Source organism: Strix aluco, chromosome 8 (assembly GCF_031877795.1).
Source record: "Strix aluco isolate bStrAlu1 chromosome 8, bStrAlu1.hap1, whole genome shotgun sequence".
Lineage (NCBI taxonomy): Eukaryota > Metazoa > Chordata > Aves > Strigiformes > Strigidae > Strix > Strix aluco.
In genome coordinates this window covers 32,459,272-32,477,042 of record NC_133938.1, presented here as the reverse complement: position 1 = coordinate 32,477,042, position 17,771 = coordinate 32,459,272, and the positions used below count along the sequence as shown (strand labels likewise).

Sequence of the window (17,771 nt, the reverse complement as noted above, 5' to 3'; positions counted from 1 at the left end):
GCAGTTTTAGATATGCCCCCCTTTTAAATACAGTCACCTTTCACTTGCACAACTGGAAAGCTGAGGATTAACAGCATCTCCCCCCTCCTAGCTGTGTTGGGAGGAAGACTGAGCAATACAATTTCCAATCTAGGGATGTAGTTGCTCTAAAAAATTCAACCGAATTGCCTCCTGAATACCAAAACTCAGAAGCTCACTGGCTCAGCAAGCACTAAAGTTGCCCTGTTACTGGCCTCCTGTAAGAACTCAGGTCTTAATGGAAAAACGCAGCTGCAAACTGGTTTGGGAGAAGACCTTAGTATACCAGTAAGGGCTAGAATGAAATGGGACAGACATGTGGAAATAAATGGAAGCGTGACATGCTCTGGACTCAACTTTGCTTTTGTGGGCTCCCCTCCATAGCCTGGGACCACAAGTGCCATTCTTAAAAAATGCCTCTACTCAACATCACTCTTGCTCTCTCATCAGCTCTGTATTCAGGGCTATTTTAATCAAAAACAAGCACAAAAGCCACACAATCCACTCTGAACACCGCCCAGTAACACACACAGACACCTGCTCCTCAGAATGGCTTTCTGCCTGACCGCAGATCAGGCCAGACCTGCAACGCGAGTTGGTAACTCACAGCTTCAGTATTTGCATCTGCTGCAGGAGGTAAAACGTCCTCGATGAGAAAGGACAGACTCACACACCATACCTTGTTGCTCCAAGTAGCTGCTGGTTTAGTTTTCCAAGGTAACTCACATGCTTGCAGGTCCCAGGGTCTTTGCAGGGGAAATTAGGAATTGTTCACACCCAGCTGAAAGCAGGAGGCAGACATCCAAGCACAGGTTTCTAGTCACCCAATGCTCAGAGGTAGTTTAAAGCAGTAAAAACAAGAGCAAACACCTACTGAGTTTTGCACATCCCGTAGAGCTTAAGCTAACGTGAATGAACTCTCACCAGTGTGACAAACTACGCTGATATTACGACTGCATGCTCGCTTCACTGTAAAAAAGAGAGGCCAAACGCCTAAAACTGAGCATGGGAATGCTTTCTTTAATGATGGTGGCCCTATTAGCAGCAAGGTTAATTTCAGAATTGACACTGTAGGGCTGAAGGATCTGTAAGCTGCCCAAGCCACACCCTCTAGGGTAGCTGGGTAAATATATTTTTTGAGTGCAGCATTTAAGTGGCAATTTATTGCTGGTTCAGCTCAAAGCAACAACCCAGCACTCACGCCTGAGCGGTGTTATACCTACAGAAGATCCAAAGTGAGAAGTGTGTTCATAGAGATCATTAGCTGCCTTGTTTCCTCTAGGGGAAGGACTGTTTTTCTCCCGGTGCTGCTGTTCACCGACCCAAAGCAGGGATCAGCTGCTCAGAACCCATCAAGCACCAAAAGCTCTAAGCCTGGCAGCCTGGGGCAAGAGAGATCACGCCTCAGATTTAGTCTCTCTCACACTCATCGTCTGGGAGACAGGGAGTCAGAGTTAACAACTGTGGGGAATGAAGGTTACAGGAACAACTCAAGATATCTCAGCCAGGATGGGGGACCCCTTTGCTTCAGGGTGCTGCTGCCTGTTCCAAGTGCCAGCGGAGCTGTGCGATACAGCACACGGCCGCCTGCCATCTCTGGAGAAAGATCACAAGCTCTGATCTCTGTTTTTCAGAAAAAAGAGCCCAGAGCAGTTTAGAGCAGTAGGGAGACAGTGCGTTTTCCCAACATGCTTGCGCTGTCCTCTGAATTGCCCCTTTTTTTGAGAAGCTGGAAGGAAACAGCCCTTAAACATACCCGGGTGGTGAGCAGGAACACAAATTTGATTAGATTTTGGTTTGTGCTTTGGGTGCTCAGGTTTATGACAACGCACGGGAAGGAAGACTCACGCACTCACAGAGCGAGATGGGATCAAGAAATGCTGTGTTCTGGACTAGTCTCTTCCAGCTCCCTTCTATCCTGGTATCCATACCCAAAGGGAAAAAAATTTTCCAGCAGCTGCCATCCACTCAAACCTAGTCTCCCTTCTTTGCCGTATACAAAACCCTCCAAGTTTCCCCAGAGCTCTCCTGATGCAGAACAGCCACCGCTCCCTTCCAAAGGGATCTGGCTCTCCACAGCACTTCAGATCCTCTGTAAAAGCCAACCACTGCAGAAATACAGCTTGCTTTCCCCCCGCCCCTCCTTCCTAAGGGAGTACACAAGCATCCCGGACCCTCCAAAGCAAAGGTAGGAGTAATAAACATTATGCATTAACTCCCAGGGCAGAAGGCTGTGCTTGCCCTGGAATAGAAGGAACACTTCTTTAGCGAAGCTGTAGCTTATTCCACATCAGACTACGTTCAGCCACTCTCAGATTTATAGCCAGCTGATGACTTGTTAAAGCCCACAAAAAGGAGTGAAAGATTAAAAACCACAGAGCCATCTGTGGAGCAAACCTTACTCTCACTTTAAAGCAAGTTCCAACGCAGGCTCAATATTAAAGGCACGCTGCTTGCTCCTTGCTCTGAAGGGTTTGTTTAGTTTTGGTTTTTTAATACGTAGACTCTCTTTGAGCAATTTGCAAAACTGATTATTTTGAGTATCTTCTCTTGTTCACCTCTGGCAACCACACGAAGAAGCCACTTTGTTTACAGTCAGAGTCCGAAGAGAACAGACCAGACCTCCAGAGGCAGCGGCTTCTCTGCTATTTGGCATCTCTTATGCTCCAGCCCGGCAGAGAACAAACACGCCTTGACCTGGAGAAAGTCTTACACAGTCAGTCTTACAGAGTCTTACACCTCACACAATTTCAAAGAATGCACATTCATCCCAGACAGAAAATGAGAGATATTTCAAAGTGTTCTCCATTAATTTATCATTTAATATAAATGCTGACAGAAAAGCAGATAAGACCTTGTAGACACTTCCAACTATTTACAAGCCAAATAGTGAAATCACCACCTTTCCACCCATTATTTTTGTTGAATCTGCAACTCGAAGGACCCTTAGACACTATGTGGAAGCAAGGTGAGGTTGAGTCAGCTTTAAGAGGGAGAAAAGCAAGGTGAAGAGGGAAGAAGAAATAGCATTTCAACATATGGCTTTTTCTATATAACCACCATGCACACACAATAGGTCTCCACTTCCTTGTTCTTTAATACAAAAGTGACACTGTTGGCTCTAGAGTTCTAAAAAAGAAAGAAAGGAGACAAATACTGACTTTCAGATCTCTGGATCCTCTTGCCTTTTGCCTCCTTCAATCTACTCTGTCCCACTTCAGCATATCTAGAAGGCTTTTCTTTCAAGTTTAAAAAGCATATTGCAGGAGTAAAGACAAGGAGTTGGATACACTGAACTCTTTCTTCTACTCCTTTTGTCATTTCAGTTTTTCCAAAAGGTAGTAAACCATCTAACCTTTCAAGGAAAGAGGTATCAACGCCTTGTCTGCCTCTGGGTGTCTCCCGTGTGACCAGGCCTGTATGTACAAGACTTCAAAATTCCCCTGAACTTGCAAAGAATTCAGTTTATGGAATTCTCATTCATTCTACTTAATCTCTACTCGTATTTAAAATGTCTTGATAGTTACAAACAATAAATATTCACAATATCAACCCAGAGTCAGCCATTCCCACAAAAGCTCAAGAATTTTTTTTGATGGGGAAGAGAAGCAGGAAAGGAAGAAAACAGCAGAAGAAGAAGAAAAGCAAGGAAAAAAACAGTTCAAACAGAAAGAGGGAATTCATGACATTTTGTTTAGCATTGATTTATAAGAACAGCAGACAGGGAATTTCACTTATCCAGGATCCTAAATATATTCAAGAAATAGTTCATAACCTGACTCAACAAATCTCATGGTCTCCTTTATTACCTAGACTATCCTTTTTATTTTATTTTTGTTAAATATACCTCTGCAGGGCACAATCACATACAATCAATACGATTGGAAAATTACATGAGCTCTATCCCAAGCATATATGCACCAATGTTAAAAAGTTATTTAAAAAACCAAACAAACCAAAAAATAAAATAAACTCCACCCAAAAAGGTGATAATGACTGCAGAATGTCTCGGGGAGACTTGTACGGAACTAACAAGATCGAAGAAAACTAGGCTTACAAAAAACAGGAAAAAAGTCATCTATAGAGAAATCCCACAACTGGAAGTAGATGATTTCAAAGAGGGGGTGGGAGCTGTCACATAGAAGATCCCACAACTCTTCCTCCCTCCTCCCATGCATGCCTTGCCTCACCAATTCCTCCCCATAGCAACAAATACAATGGGGAACGAGCTCGACACTATGCTACTGGTTACAGAAAATAGGGAAAAATAATCAAGCTACAGCACAGTTGCTAAGCTGAATTCAAGGAAAGCTCCTCTTAGCATAGAGGCTGCTTACACAGCAAGCAGAGGCCAAAGGGGTAATGGGAACGCCTTAAAATTAGAAAAAAATGAAAGCAATTTGATATGCTAGATTTGCCCATTAAGAGAGGCTGCAGATTAAAGGTACCAATTGTGAACTGTGCAGCAGCTGTGACGTGAACAGGGTTTCTTCTGTCTCAGGTTGCTTTACACATTTATAAACTGCTGCTACCAAGTTTCTTTTTAAAAAGCTAGAAATAAAGAGGTCAGTGCACACATCCAGTTGTGGGATCCATCCAATACACAATCTGGTTTGGATGCCAAAGACTTGTGAGTACTGTCTGCCTGACACAGAACTATTAATAAATCTTTTTAACATTACAAAGCAGCAATTAATTTCTTAAACATCAAATACTCCACAAGATTTTCTTTTTTGCTTACAGATATTTTTCCCATATACATTTCATATGTAATTCCACCATTTCTAATGCTTTTTATTTTCATAGACGCTGCACCACTTGTTGCTTCCATCCTTCCCAAGACTGTATTTTTCAAACTGAAGTTGGTAACTGTGTTTTCCTAAAACTTTCAGATCTTAGCATCAGTTGCTTCCTGGAATATGAAAACATCCAATTTGTATACCCAAAAGACACCCGCCTTGCTGGATGAAGCACCTAAACTTTCCCAAATGCTGAACACTGGGCAATTTGCACTAAAATCAACACAAACTCCCTGGAATCGCAAAGATTGCCTGGGAAAGATCAGTTAATTATTTAGGTTACTAAGCTATAGCCATCCAATTTTTATTATTACGGTCACATATTTTAAACTTCAAATGACTGGGATGTTCCCAATGCAGACAAATTCACATTCCCATGTGCTTCTTTTATTGGGAAGTTTCAGAAAAAGCTGCACCCTCTTTGCTTACCATAGTGTTCAAAGAGTTTCCAAGGCATGATATTACACTTGCCATTGGGAAATAAAATTATAAAGAAAATCAATATTGAAGTTTGTTCTCCTTTCCCTGCTCATCAAGGCTCTACCTGCATCACAAGAAGTGCCTCGAAGACTGTGACAACACTAAGCAGTTACATTCTTCTTCCTACACAAGAATAAAGACCACAGGTTAACTGTATAAGGACACTGTGCTGGGATAACATTCCCCAAAATCGCCTAATTATATTGTGTAACTTGAACTAACTTACTCTAGCCTCTTTCACCCCCCTGATATTTCAACAGAAAATAACGTAGTTGATAACATCTGAGTACGGAAAAGAGAATCCCCAATGAAGTTTTTGGCATTTCAGATTATATTTGATCTGAGAACAAATCCATTTGCGCTACATAATCTGTATGCTGGTATATCACAAGTAACAACCACCTAAAGACTAGACCTAAAAGGTGACTCAGAAGAGCTGTTTCACCTTCCTCGTAAATTCAGAGTTTACATTTCCTCAAGCAAGGCAGACGTTTTTCCAATTAATGTTTAAATTACCACTTAGACAACTTAAGAACTTCTGCTTTCTTTCATCCAGGGGAATTGATTTATTGTGATACAAAAAATTAAAGTTGCCCACACACTAACTTTTTCTGGTTGCTTTTAAGTCAGTGCTACCAACATTAAGGGACGGAAATAGAAAGTGTGTTTTGGAAAATGAACGATGACAAAATTTGAATATGAGGGTAACATCATGACTCAGTCTTGCTCTGTGTTCCTCCTATCTATTCTAGGACTACAAAAACTTCTTCATACACACACAGACAAGCACAAAACTTGCACGCTGCTTATATGTTCCGTTTTTCTTCCCCCATTTTAGAAGAAAGATGATGAGATGGCATTCCTGCTCTTGAGCCTCCTGGTTATTAGCACGAATTAGACCATAAATGTGGGTCTGAAATAACTAGTCAACCAAAGATGCTGGGGTTCCTCAGATAACTATTCTCTAAGTCTGCTTCAATATAGCCCAGATTTATAAATGGAAATGGCAGATTTCTCTCTGATCCTAAAAACCTTAGTAACAGTCTGCAAGAGATAGATCAAGGAAGGGAAATGCAAGCAGCTTTCTTGCATTATCAATGAACAGCCTCACTCCTAGTCCTTTCTAATAAAGAATTTGCCCCACGTTACTCAATTCGTGCTGTCAAGAGACAATACCATCATAACAAGTTTGCTTCTTCCACATCTAATTTAATGTAATGCTACAGTTTGACAAATCTTTTCAGTTCCAATGGGCTTAAAAGTCAGTCACATTTGCAATACAATTTATCTTTTACTGTAACTGAAGAAATTTTAAATCAGTATTCAATTTCGATTTAAACACTTAAAGACAAGGCTTCTTTAATTATACAAAATTTCTTTGTTCCTTCTCCCTCTCTAAATGAGCCATTCCGTCAGCTGAGAGAGTGCATGAGAGACTGAAAACATGTCAGAACACCCCAGATACATCTCAGTACATTGCAAATTTTATGACTAAATGGAATGATTTTCCACAATTCAATGCACGGATAAGGCTTGACAATCATTAACTTCTGTAAATTGTTATTAGGATAATACAGTCAACTCACAAAACCCTACAAAGATTTGACAATCAAAATGGCTACACCAGGAAAAAAAAAAAGTGTAAAGCACAAGTCTTTGGCTCTCCTTTAAAGAAAAACAGCAGTATACCATGTTTATACAGATCCCCCGTTTGCCTACCAGTAGGGGCAATATCACATTTGTGCATCACTGAGTAATAACACCATTAGAAAAGGCAACTTCACAGAAGTTATTGGCTAAGCGAATTCATTTGAATGCTCTGTTTTGAGGCAGCAAGCTGTCACTGTTAGACAATCAGGGAGGGTGAATGGGCAAGCCACAGAAGGAAAGGAAGGAAGGCATGGACAAAAGGGAGGGAATAAGGTTCAGAAGAAACTAAACAGAGAGAACTTGAGAAAAAGGGGATAACAGTGCTGCAAGTTTGAAAGGTGCTCTGATCTCAATAAACAAAAAAAAGTCCTACTCTGAAATGGGACAGGATACAATAGTATATAAGAGGGGCAGAAGAGTGTAAGGTTCTCCTATTACAAAAAGAGAACTAGTTCATAGGAAAGGAAGAAGAGATGTTGACAGAAGGAGGAAAGTAACACTACAGAATAAACATAATTTCTATACTGACTGAATCACTGACACACTGAAGCTTAAGCTAGCATTTGAAGCTTCCTATTCTGGGGGGGGGGGTGGGGGGTGGGGTGGGGTGTCCGTGCTGGGGCTGAAACCCAGGTATTGATGAGGGTTCAAAGTTGTCTACTGCAGTAGAAAATCTAACCTGCCTACCAAATGATGCAGTAGTGCCCTAACACCATTGTAATACTGTTTCTTCTTGCCCAAGTAGAAAGAACTAAACCACTTTCTAGCTGAGACCGATTTCACTGAGGTGGACAGCATTCCTGTACAGCTGGGACAATGACTGATGGGCTACAGAAATGAATGGAGTAGGATACAGAGTTACTCCAGAAATTTTAATTCCCTGCTTATTTGCTGTAACCGTCAATGCTTCCATTATATGTAGAACTGTCCTCCCAGTTCTACTAGCACGCTTTTCCACAAAAAGGGAAAATTTTAGGTGCAGCTTCCAGAAAAGACTTAAAAAGCAGGCACTGCATTTTGCTGTTTGACTTGTTTGATCAACTAAGCTTCTGCAAAAAAAGCAGAAAAAACAAAGGAGGAGGGGAAAAAACAAAAGCCAAAAATCAATACTGTTAGTAGATATTAAGCAAACTATTTAACAAGCCAAACTATAAAACTGGGCAAACAGGGCATTCACCTGGACACACTGATCACAACAAGGACACTATGCACAAAGTACAGCACGGAGAGCTGGATAAAGGAGAAAAAACAACAGTAAAGTGTCCCTTCTAACCCACAGGTTTTGGAAGGATTCACCCTGTGTAGGCCAGCAATCTGAATAGTTCTTACTGAAGAATTCCTCCTGGGAGCAAAAGTGGAGGAAAAAACATAATCCCTAACCTGGCAAGGAAACTAGCTGGCATAAGTAATAAAAGAGAAAAGGTTTTCTGCCCCTCCAGATTTTCTTCCTAGTGTTTAAAATGAATCTGTAGATTCAAATATATCATAACCGTCTTTGAAAATTCCTTTTACATCAGGAATTACTGCAGTCAAAAAAAGGTACATTCTGGGCTTGTCCTCCTAGGTTAGAATATTGCACTAATTATCTCAACTAAAATGAACTCCCTGTGTTAATAAAGACAGCGGGAAGAAGTAAACTAATTAAAAACAACAAGAAGGCTGACCTGACGGTGGTGCTCTGCACTAAAGGATGGGAGAAGAGGGCACAGTGCCTGTGTCAGATGACTGGTGAGCAGGCTGCCAGGGGAACAGTTGATCATCGTCATGCCCAGAGCAGAGGAGGGAGGAACAGACCTGACGGGCTCAAAACTGCATCAGCCTAGTTCTGCTCAGCTTGAAGGGGAGCGGCTGTAATGCTAGGCCTCAAGTAGGAGATACGGATGGATGGGGGCAAAGTGTAGATGAAGCTATTCTAGTGCAAAGATGATTCTTTGCCAAAAGTTAAGAGGGGTTAGAAAGAAAGCAAGCTTCAAAACTACTCTTAGCAATTAAGAGGCTAAAGTTCAACTAAGAGCGAAATAAACCCGTGTGAAGACATATGGAAAGTGTGGGCGTGTGCGCTGAAAAATGCCTTTTATTTTCATTCAGTGCTTCTACCTCCCAGACATTTGATCACAACAGCTGCGCTCATGCGAAAAAATTCTTAAAACATACCCAATATATATACAGATATAACTATGTATATATGTATATATATATTTATATATAAATTTTTATTTAAATAAAAAAGAAAGCTCGAATCCCAAGCCAATATGTGTATCAAATCCTTGACCAGCCAGGTCTGTAGGGCATAATCAAATTCAATGTGAAATAGTATATAAACGCGGTGCCTTGACTGGGCAAATTAAATAATTGCTACTCAAAAGAGTCTTCTGTTTGGACTCTCCTACTGGTAGGCAATAGTGGGACTGTATCCCCTCCCACCCCCCATTTTGTTTTATTTAACAGTATGATGAATGCAAAGCTTAGCCCAAGGTTGCTATGACCTCAGCAGGAGTTAAGGTTAAGGAAAAAAAACTAAAAACCAAGAAAATTTATTAACTCTTGCTTTACCCAACCAAAGCAATGCAGTAATTTATTATTACATAACCAGTGCTTTCCGATTTAGTAGTCTAACCCAGAAAAAAAAAAAAAACAAGAACAGGCCAAGAAGGTGCAGAGGGAGCAGCACTTCAAAATCATTCTCCACAGAATTCTTCATGTACAGGGTCTCACCCCAGCGCAGGTCAAAAGAGTCAAAAAACATGCAGCAACAACACAATCTCTTTCATTTCTTTAACTTTTAAAGAAATCATCTAGAAAGGCTTACAGTTTCTCCAACTTATACTTACAAAGCATCGACTTGGAGAAGTAGCACACTAGATCCATCAAGCAAAATTTGCTTTTCAGTACTTGTGACTACTACTGACAGGATCTGTGCTGCATCTTAAGTGGTCATTGTGACAGAATTACTCCCCTATGAAAGGGGAATCTAGGAAGGACTCACTGCAGCAGTGGCAAACAAGCTGCAGATTGATTCTCAGGTGTCAAATTCTAACACATACAGAACTTAACCAATTCCAACTTTAAAAAAAGAAATAAAAATTCCCCTCTGTTTTAAAGATTGCCATGATCGATGCACACAAATCAAAGGTGTTGGTCTCAGGGTCCTCAACAGCTTTACAATTAAATAACTGATGTATCACTGAACAAACGAAAGAAGAAAAAACCTCTGGTTATAGAGGAAATTATGTTTTTAATAATAATAATAAAAAAAAGCAATGAAGAAAAAACAAAGGCAGGAGTTGCTGAGAAGGCGGCATACATGAAAGACTTGTTTCAAAAGGCAGAGAGATCAGTAAGTCCCTCTGCATGAACTTACTTGTACGGACTTTGGGTAAGCTTGTTTTAAAGGCATAGTGAGAAGGGGAAAAAAAAGCCCCAGCAAACACTGGATGGACTAACATGATTCACCAGCTCATCGGCAGTTAACATCCTTCCAGCAACTGCATAACCTTATGTTCTCTCTACTTCCTATTTCTAGAGATTCTGCCTTGGTCACAGCTGTACATCCTTCACTGGTTAGTTAAGCCTCTCTACCACAAGCCCCAGCTAACCAGCTTCAGAAATATCTGTGCTGTAGTAGACAGGTCTGCGTTCTGCCAACCTCTTTAGTCCCAACAGAAAATAAAAGGCCAGCAACTTTCAAATAAAATAACGGGTGCTGGACACTTACTTTGTTATCCTCTTTAATTACACCTGCTGTGCTGGGACACACAGTAAGGACCACACACTGCAAAGATTCTGTCATTTGCATTTTAAACTTAAATAATTTAAGCACGAAGTCTCACACAAGCTAGGGTTCTGTTCCCAGCCACAATGGGAGGAATTATTTTAAGAATGAAGTTCGCTACACATCTTTTGACACTGCAATTCGCAGCTACTCTCCAACCCTCATCCCTTGTTTACCCTTAAACCATACAAGGAAGCGGCCAGGTTGTTTTAGTTGTTGAGAAATTAAGGTGATATAGAATTATGCACTGGGTATGTAATAATACCAAAATAAAAGAAAAAACCTACTTCATTAAGATCATACAATTAATCAAACAGAGTATATATATAATATCTTTTTTTTTTAAGCCCTGGGATCCAAGGCGTCCAAAGTTATTAAAATAAAGTTCATTCACAGAACAAAAACAAATTTAATTTGAATTGCTTGCAGATACTGCTAATTTTCATTTTTTTAATTAAAAAATGCGTTAATGTGAACTATGTGCAGGATTTGTTTCTAGTAGTTGTGTTTGTGCACATTGCCTCTGGACCTGCTGCTCTGCTACTGCTGTTGCTCCTGGGTTTCTCCAATCACCCCTGGAAAAAAACGTGATGGAAGCTACTGACACCCCAGCAAAAGAAACTCTGGGGTATGCTGGCCTCACTTCATGGAGCAGACGTGGGTGTAACTCCCGCTCTCTGGGAGTCGTGGTTGTCTCCTCCTCCCTCTGGGTCCTCTGACAGGCTGAGAGATGCCGTCTTGTTTGACAGGAGGCCAATGTTCTCTTGTGTCAAGGCTGATCCGTTCGGAACATCACTGCTGAAAGAAAGGTGAGGAGAAAGAAGGATGGCGTGAAGAGAAGTAAGTACTGAAATTTTTCATTTATTTTAAGTAAAAGGACTTCAATATTTGTCGCTGCAGCATCTCAGTGAACAGTTGCGAACATATGTAAACATGTAAAGACTTGCCTTCTGTAACAAACAGGTGTCTGGTATGCTGCAGATACTTACCAGAAAAGGAAGAACTAAGATAAGGCTAACTGAAAAAACAACAAGACCACATATTTTCAGGGTCCTAGATTAGTTATGTTTTGCAGAGTATTTCAGTATATGTCACAAGATGTACAGTATCAATCTGTACAATGCACAGATTCCCAAATATTTAACTCATCTGGATCACTTAATTATTTAAAGAAAAGAAATAGTCTTTTCAATTTTATTACTTCCAAACTTTCATATGGAAAAATCAGTTTCTACTCTGGAGGCCTCAATGTAATGGTGCAGCGCAGAACTCGAGAACTGGTTATAAGAAGTGGAGACTTCATAAGCGATTGAGATTCATTTTCTGAATAAACATCCAGAGTCCAAACTGCTCACATCGAGTTATATAAACTTAATGAAACATCTGGGCTTTTATATTCAAAGCAGTACTCTGAATACATGCAGATGCTTGCAGCCATCTGAAAATGCTTGCTGCATAGATTTCTAGCATTCCCAGCCAACATCTTATTTCAACTATCAAATGTGAATTGAAATCAATTCCAGCATTTACACAGATAAAGATTACTGCCTACAAATAAAAGTGAACTTTTTTCAAAGTTACATACCTTCCTAGACAACTTCCACATCACAAACCTTAGCAGGATGGAATAACTTTCCTCTCACATTTGGAACATTTCTTTTCTTTGAAACTAAAACAGCAGATAAAGATTTCTTTTATGGTTGTTGTTCATCTCCTGCTCTCCCTACTAATCATCCAATATTGACTAGATGTACTTTTTGTCTTAACAAATGTTGAAATTCTTCTGTTGTGTTAACTGAAATACAGTCTCATTCCACTCACCTACTTGTCAGCTGAAATGGCCATTAATTAATGCTTGCACTATAAAAAACTTTATTTGTACAATCTTTTCCAAGTAGATGCTTCCACATCAGAGACAACCTGAGGCAAGGGGTATTATTCATATACTGGAGAACAAGCCTGATTAAGTCATTCTTCTGTTACACAAAGAAAGGTTGAAGGCCCATGTTACCTGAATGTCAGTGCGAGGTCCTCAGCTGGAACCTTGCTTTGCGGTTCTAATTGTCCATTTTCTGTCTGTTTAGTGGTGCCCAGTTTGTTTTTTATATCCAGTGAAGACTGACTCTCCTTTAAAAAAAAAAAAAAAAGAAGAAAAATTCTTTAACACTGTGTTAAAAGAAATTGAGACTTCATCCTTTGGGACCGACGGTGAAGGCCTGTGAATTGGAGTCATACAGTGTAACCCACAAAAGCCATGAGACAAGAGAACAGACTCAGTAAGATATGCTCATCCTCTCAGGACACAGTATTTCCCGAAAGGAAAGGATGATTCTTGTAACAACAAGCAAAGACCATAGACTGTAACAGCACACAGACTTCTGAATGCTAGCCTGTACCCGCAGAAGATGTTTTCTATGTTAAAGCAGTTTACAGATGGCACAGTGACCTTGGAGACAATTCATAGTTTTCAACAAATTCAGCGCCACGCTTTTCAAATGGCGACAAAGTAACAGCAGAGTATTTTAAAGTGGCTGGAATTAAAATTCTTCATGAAGAAGAATCAAAAAACTTCTCAGGAGGTTTTGAAGAATAAAGAGGTGAAGAAGAAGATGGATGACTCCAGCTGCGGTCATCCAGCAGAGAGCCTCTTTGCCAGGGTGAAAGGGCTGCAGCCAGCTACAGGGCTCTCCACTCCACCTCTGTGCCTCCCACCCCCAGGGCACTCACCATGCTCAGCTCCCGGGTTCTCTTCCCAATTTCCCTTTCCACCTGGTGTAGCTCCAAGCTCAGCTGTTCACTTGAGATCATCCCAGGCCACTTGGGAGGTGGGGGTGGGGGCTGTGGTTGGCCTGCCAGGGTAGTCGCCTCCCTCTGCAACAGCAGCCTGTTACTAACAGCCTAAATGCATAAAGCCAAGCACATACACAACTGAGCACACAACACACCAAGCACAGAAAGAGCTCTAAGCCATAACTCTCAAGTATTGCTTCTTTGCAAAACCAAGGCCTTTTCTCTCCATGCTTAACAAGGTCTCAATTGAAAACACTTCCAATGCAAGTTTAAACATTTTTTTACATGCAGACAAGTCTTTTCACTTTTAAACAAGCAGCGTTAAATACCTTTTACTGTAACAAATTTGCACGGGTTTTCCCCATATACCGCTCCCTTCTCAAAACTAAGATTAAACACATGAACAAAACCACTCCTCTTTGTGAGCTATTTGTTGAACGAAAGGTAACAACAGATAAGCAAATCTGCTGCTTTAAAGTAGTAGAATTTATCCAATTCTACAGTAGAGCCAGAATTATTACTAAAGCATATAAAATACTTTGAGAGACGTGGATGTCGGTATGAAGTTCTCTACTGACACAGATGAGGAAGCACAGGAACAGAGGGGCAAGTGACTACTGTCATTCACAAGCTGCAAGTTACTAGCAGCCAAGTAAAAGCAGTAGCTGTGTCAGCCACTCCAAAAAAATCTGCTAATACTTTGGAATCAGGTCTGTAAGTGTGTGCTCTGCATTTAAACACACTATCTACTGCTCTACATAACTGAACATCTGGCTGGTCTTCAAGTAGAAATGCTCGTTCATTTGAAGAAAAAAAAACAACACCATCTAGTTCATGCTCTGACTGAATTAAGCGATTGCTACAACCTTGTAACAGGTGAATCAATAAAGCCTCCTGATTTCAAGTATCTGCTTGCAGCTTTGAACACAAGAGAAACTGAAAGCTGTTATTACTCAAAACAACCAATTAGTTCTGGCAAATTCAAACTATGGTAAAATCAAGGCACAAAACACAACTATGTAGGATTGACACAATCACAACAATAATGAGCAGGAGAGGCAGGCCACTTACAGGTTTTGCAACTTTCCAATACTTTTCTATTATGGCAAAGGCAGACATGCAAGATTTAAAACATTTTCTCCTCTTGTTCCCAAACAAGAGCACAAGAACACAAGTTATGTTTCAAGTAACTAAGAAACACATACTACTTGTAACTGCTGCTGTAACGTAAAAATTGTGAGCTCTTACAACTAATTTGTAGTAACTCTCCTCTTTAATGTGTGTTCTTAGGTAACCACAGCTTCAGCAGAAGCTGCTATCCACTACTTATAGTGATTCCTTCTGGGAAAACATGAATATGAACAGTTACTGAGGTACCTAGAATAGTTTTCTGGTAAATATTTACTGATCTTTCCTAGGAGGAAAAAAAAAGTAACTAAAGCTTTGCTAAAACAATTCTTTCATTATGCCTTGACATTTCTCCTTCTGTGTCACAAAATACAAAGATTTGAGCTTATTAATTCTTTTACAAATGCAGACTCCCATCTTTCCTCATGTTCCAAGTGGCTACATTTCTTCTAAGCTTTAATATTGATTTTCTTGACTCTTGTGGCTTGCGCTATTTAGGAAGAAACGGGTACAAGACAAAGCCAAACATGAAACGGATGAAGGTCACAGCTTTCTGTACATAAAATCAGGCATTTCCAACGGCAGTAAAGCCCAGAGAAACAGGTATCTACACCACAAGTTTGCCTCTGAGTAGGCAGATGAACAGAGAGGGGGAGTAAGTGAGAGAGAATGAAAGCAAATATGAACGAGCACAGAGTGCAGATTCAAGTATGACGTTGATTTGCACGTGAAGTGCAGAGAAGTTTCTGCTGCTAAGCAGAGAGGTTTACACTTGTACCATAGTCCTGATGCCTGGCATCACAGAATTAATTATTGTTACTAATATCACTACCATCAAGATCAACACACAAAAAGACAGCTTTACCAGCTTCATCTCTCTCCATACCGCCCCTCGTCACTCTTCCAAATGTTGGTACCAACCTCTAGTCCTCGCATTTGTGTCTGCTGGCTAATCTGGTGGTCTACTTGCTGCAGCTCCATGCGCAGCTGCTGCTCTCGTTCAGCTGAGGGCAACTGTTTCCCATGACCAGCCACATCCGACATGGACAGTCTCTCCCTTTGGGATCAGAAAAGCCAAAATAAGGAGATTTCCAAAAGAAGCTTTATGCTGGCACAGGAAAAAATAAAGAAAATTTAGAAAAAGGCAAAGAAAAAATAAAGCAATCCTACCTGTCGCTGAAGCGTCCCTGAGAAGGTATATTCTGATGAGGAGAATATGGAGAGCCTCCCCAGCCACCGTGAGTTCCATAAGGGTTGTAGTCTGGCAGTGAACACAAAGGAAACCATGTTGCATTACTACAAAACTATCAAGTAGTTCAGCCACACACATTAGACGGACATTAGAAAATAACCAGAAAGGCCAGCCCTCTAAGAGTGAAGTCTAACGTTTCTTCTGCTGAAATGAAGACAGAAATACTACGCGTGAATAGTCTCATGTGCATAATGCATGACTCTTCCTACATGTCCGCAAGATTTATGAAAGCCTTCCAGAGTCTGAGATTGTAAAGGACTTCACCCAGGGAGAGAGGGACATAAAACCAAACTTACAGCCACTGTGAGAGCAATTATTTTTACTACTTAAGTTCCTAAAAGATTTGAGAGTTGATTGGTAATTCCAAGATACATAGCTAACACCAGTTTGAGAATTAAGCTTTCAGGGAAGACAAAGTTCTACCTGTGATAAAATCTAGAAAGTTACTGCTTGAATTAAGCAAATAAGGTTTCAGCAGTTAACTCCTGAAAAAAATCTAGAAGGAAGTTTGGGGGAATATAATTAAGTCTCTTCTTAAGATTATTCAGTGCACCTTAAGAAACAGACCATCTGTTGGAGTAAGATATACAGCCACACTATACATGTAATTAGAAAATAGATGTGTAAAAAATGAACTGTTTCTACTTTATTTGCTTTGTCTAACAGTACACAAAACAATGGCCGCATTAAGCTTGCAGCAGTAACTACCCATAAAGTAGGAGTGCAGTGCAGTACTTCGTTATGATGGTTTTGCATTATATATTTGAGAAAGCACTAAGTTTCTGGATTCTATTACAACAGATTTAAAAGAATCCTGATCTCAGAGGGACCAGCAGAACAAAATAACTTTTTCCAAACAGTAACAAGCCACTAACATATACACTATGTGTGCACAAACCCGTCCATGGAACAGAAAGCAGTGGCAGCCTTTTTCTGCAACGCTACCCAGAGTTATTGTTAGTGGCATAACATACATACTCATCTACATTTCTAAGACAAGAAACAAGTTAAGTTGTAGCACCAAAGAAAATAGCAACAGCTAGCAAAATCCAAGAGCACACATTGTACCTGAAATAATTGATTTGGTGGTAGCTCCCTGAACTGCCATGGCCTGCATGGGACCAGAATTCTGGTACATCGCTTTGGAAGTACGAGAGATAGCCCCAAATCTCGACACAGTTGGTCGGTCTCCAAATGGAATGAGGTCATCATCACCAGTCTCTGCTGCTCTTCGCTGCATGTCTAATCGCTGGTCACGCATGGCTTTACTATCTACGTTCTACACAAGATATGGAAAAGGCAGTCAAAAACTTATTCAGAAATGAACAAAACCACATTCCTTTTACAACAAGCTGATACCAATACTGTGAGTCTCTCCTGTATCCTCTATTCCATCCATCCTTCAACTAGTCTTCCTATTCTTCAGTTTCTAACTCCACTGTAAGCTGAAGTCTCTTTAATGGTCTAACTCAAGATAACCATTACTACCACCACAGTGAAACAGTTGCATGATTAATTGTGAACAAATCCAAGAGAAGGGAGCAGCAGCAGAAGAAAATTAAGACAGAGGAAGTCTAATGGGACAGAAGGAGAAAAAGACTCCAGAATAAAATCAAAGAGGAGATCAGTGGGCATCTCTGAGGGATACATACTCCTTCGAAAGTCAAAAGAAATTGCTCTGAAGCCTTGTGTTAAGAACTATCTCATGTTGACAGCCTGCAGATGACTCAAAATGGGAATTATTCAGTACAGCACTTATTTGGACATGCCTAGCACATCTTTCCAGGCACATTTTTCATTAACTAGTACTACTGCTTGGAACATCCTGGTTTCTAACTCAGCTTCAGGCTCGAACACCTTAATGGGTCAACAAATGAACAGA

At 40.5% G+C, this 17,771-nt stretch overlaps 1 protein-coding gene across 17 annotated transcripts in view; it reads right to left on the bottom strand.

Moving 5' to 3' along the window:
- Window positions 1–2,819: 2,819 nt before the first annotated feature.
- The window catches only part of RC3H1 (ring finger and CCCH-type domains 1), a 67,987-nt gene continuing 53,035 nt past the window's right edge, over window positions 2,820–17,771 (bottom strand). For 7 of the 17 annotated variants that reach the window (XM_074833062.1, XM_074833061.1, XM_074833066.1 and 4 more), the window contains 6 exons: window positions 16,958–17,168; window positions 15,808–15,898; window positions 15,559–15,694; window positions 13,447–13,617; window positions 12,731–12,846; window positions 2,820–11,517 (listed from right to left, as the gene is read on the bottom strand). In XM_074833062.1, the coding sequence (XP_074689163.1) occupies window positions 11,364–11,517; window positions 12,731–12,846; window positions 13,447–13,617; window positions 15,559–15,694; window positions 15,808–15,898; window positions 16,958–17,168 (879 nt within the window). In that variant the 3' untranslated portion in view covers window positions 2,820–11,363. Of the gene's footprint in view, window positions 11,518–12,304; window positions 12,389–12,730; window positions 12,847–13,446; window positions 13,618–15,558; window positions 15,695–15,807; window positions 15,899–16,957; window positions 17,169–17,771 lie in introns of all 17 variants that reach the window. The other 10 variants (XM_074833065.1, XM_074833068.1, XM_074833075.1 and 7 more) reach the window with 5 other exon arrangements.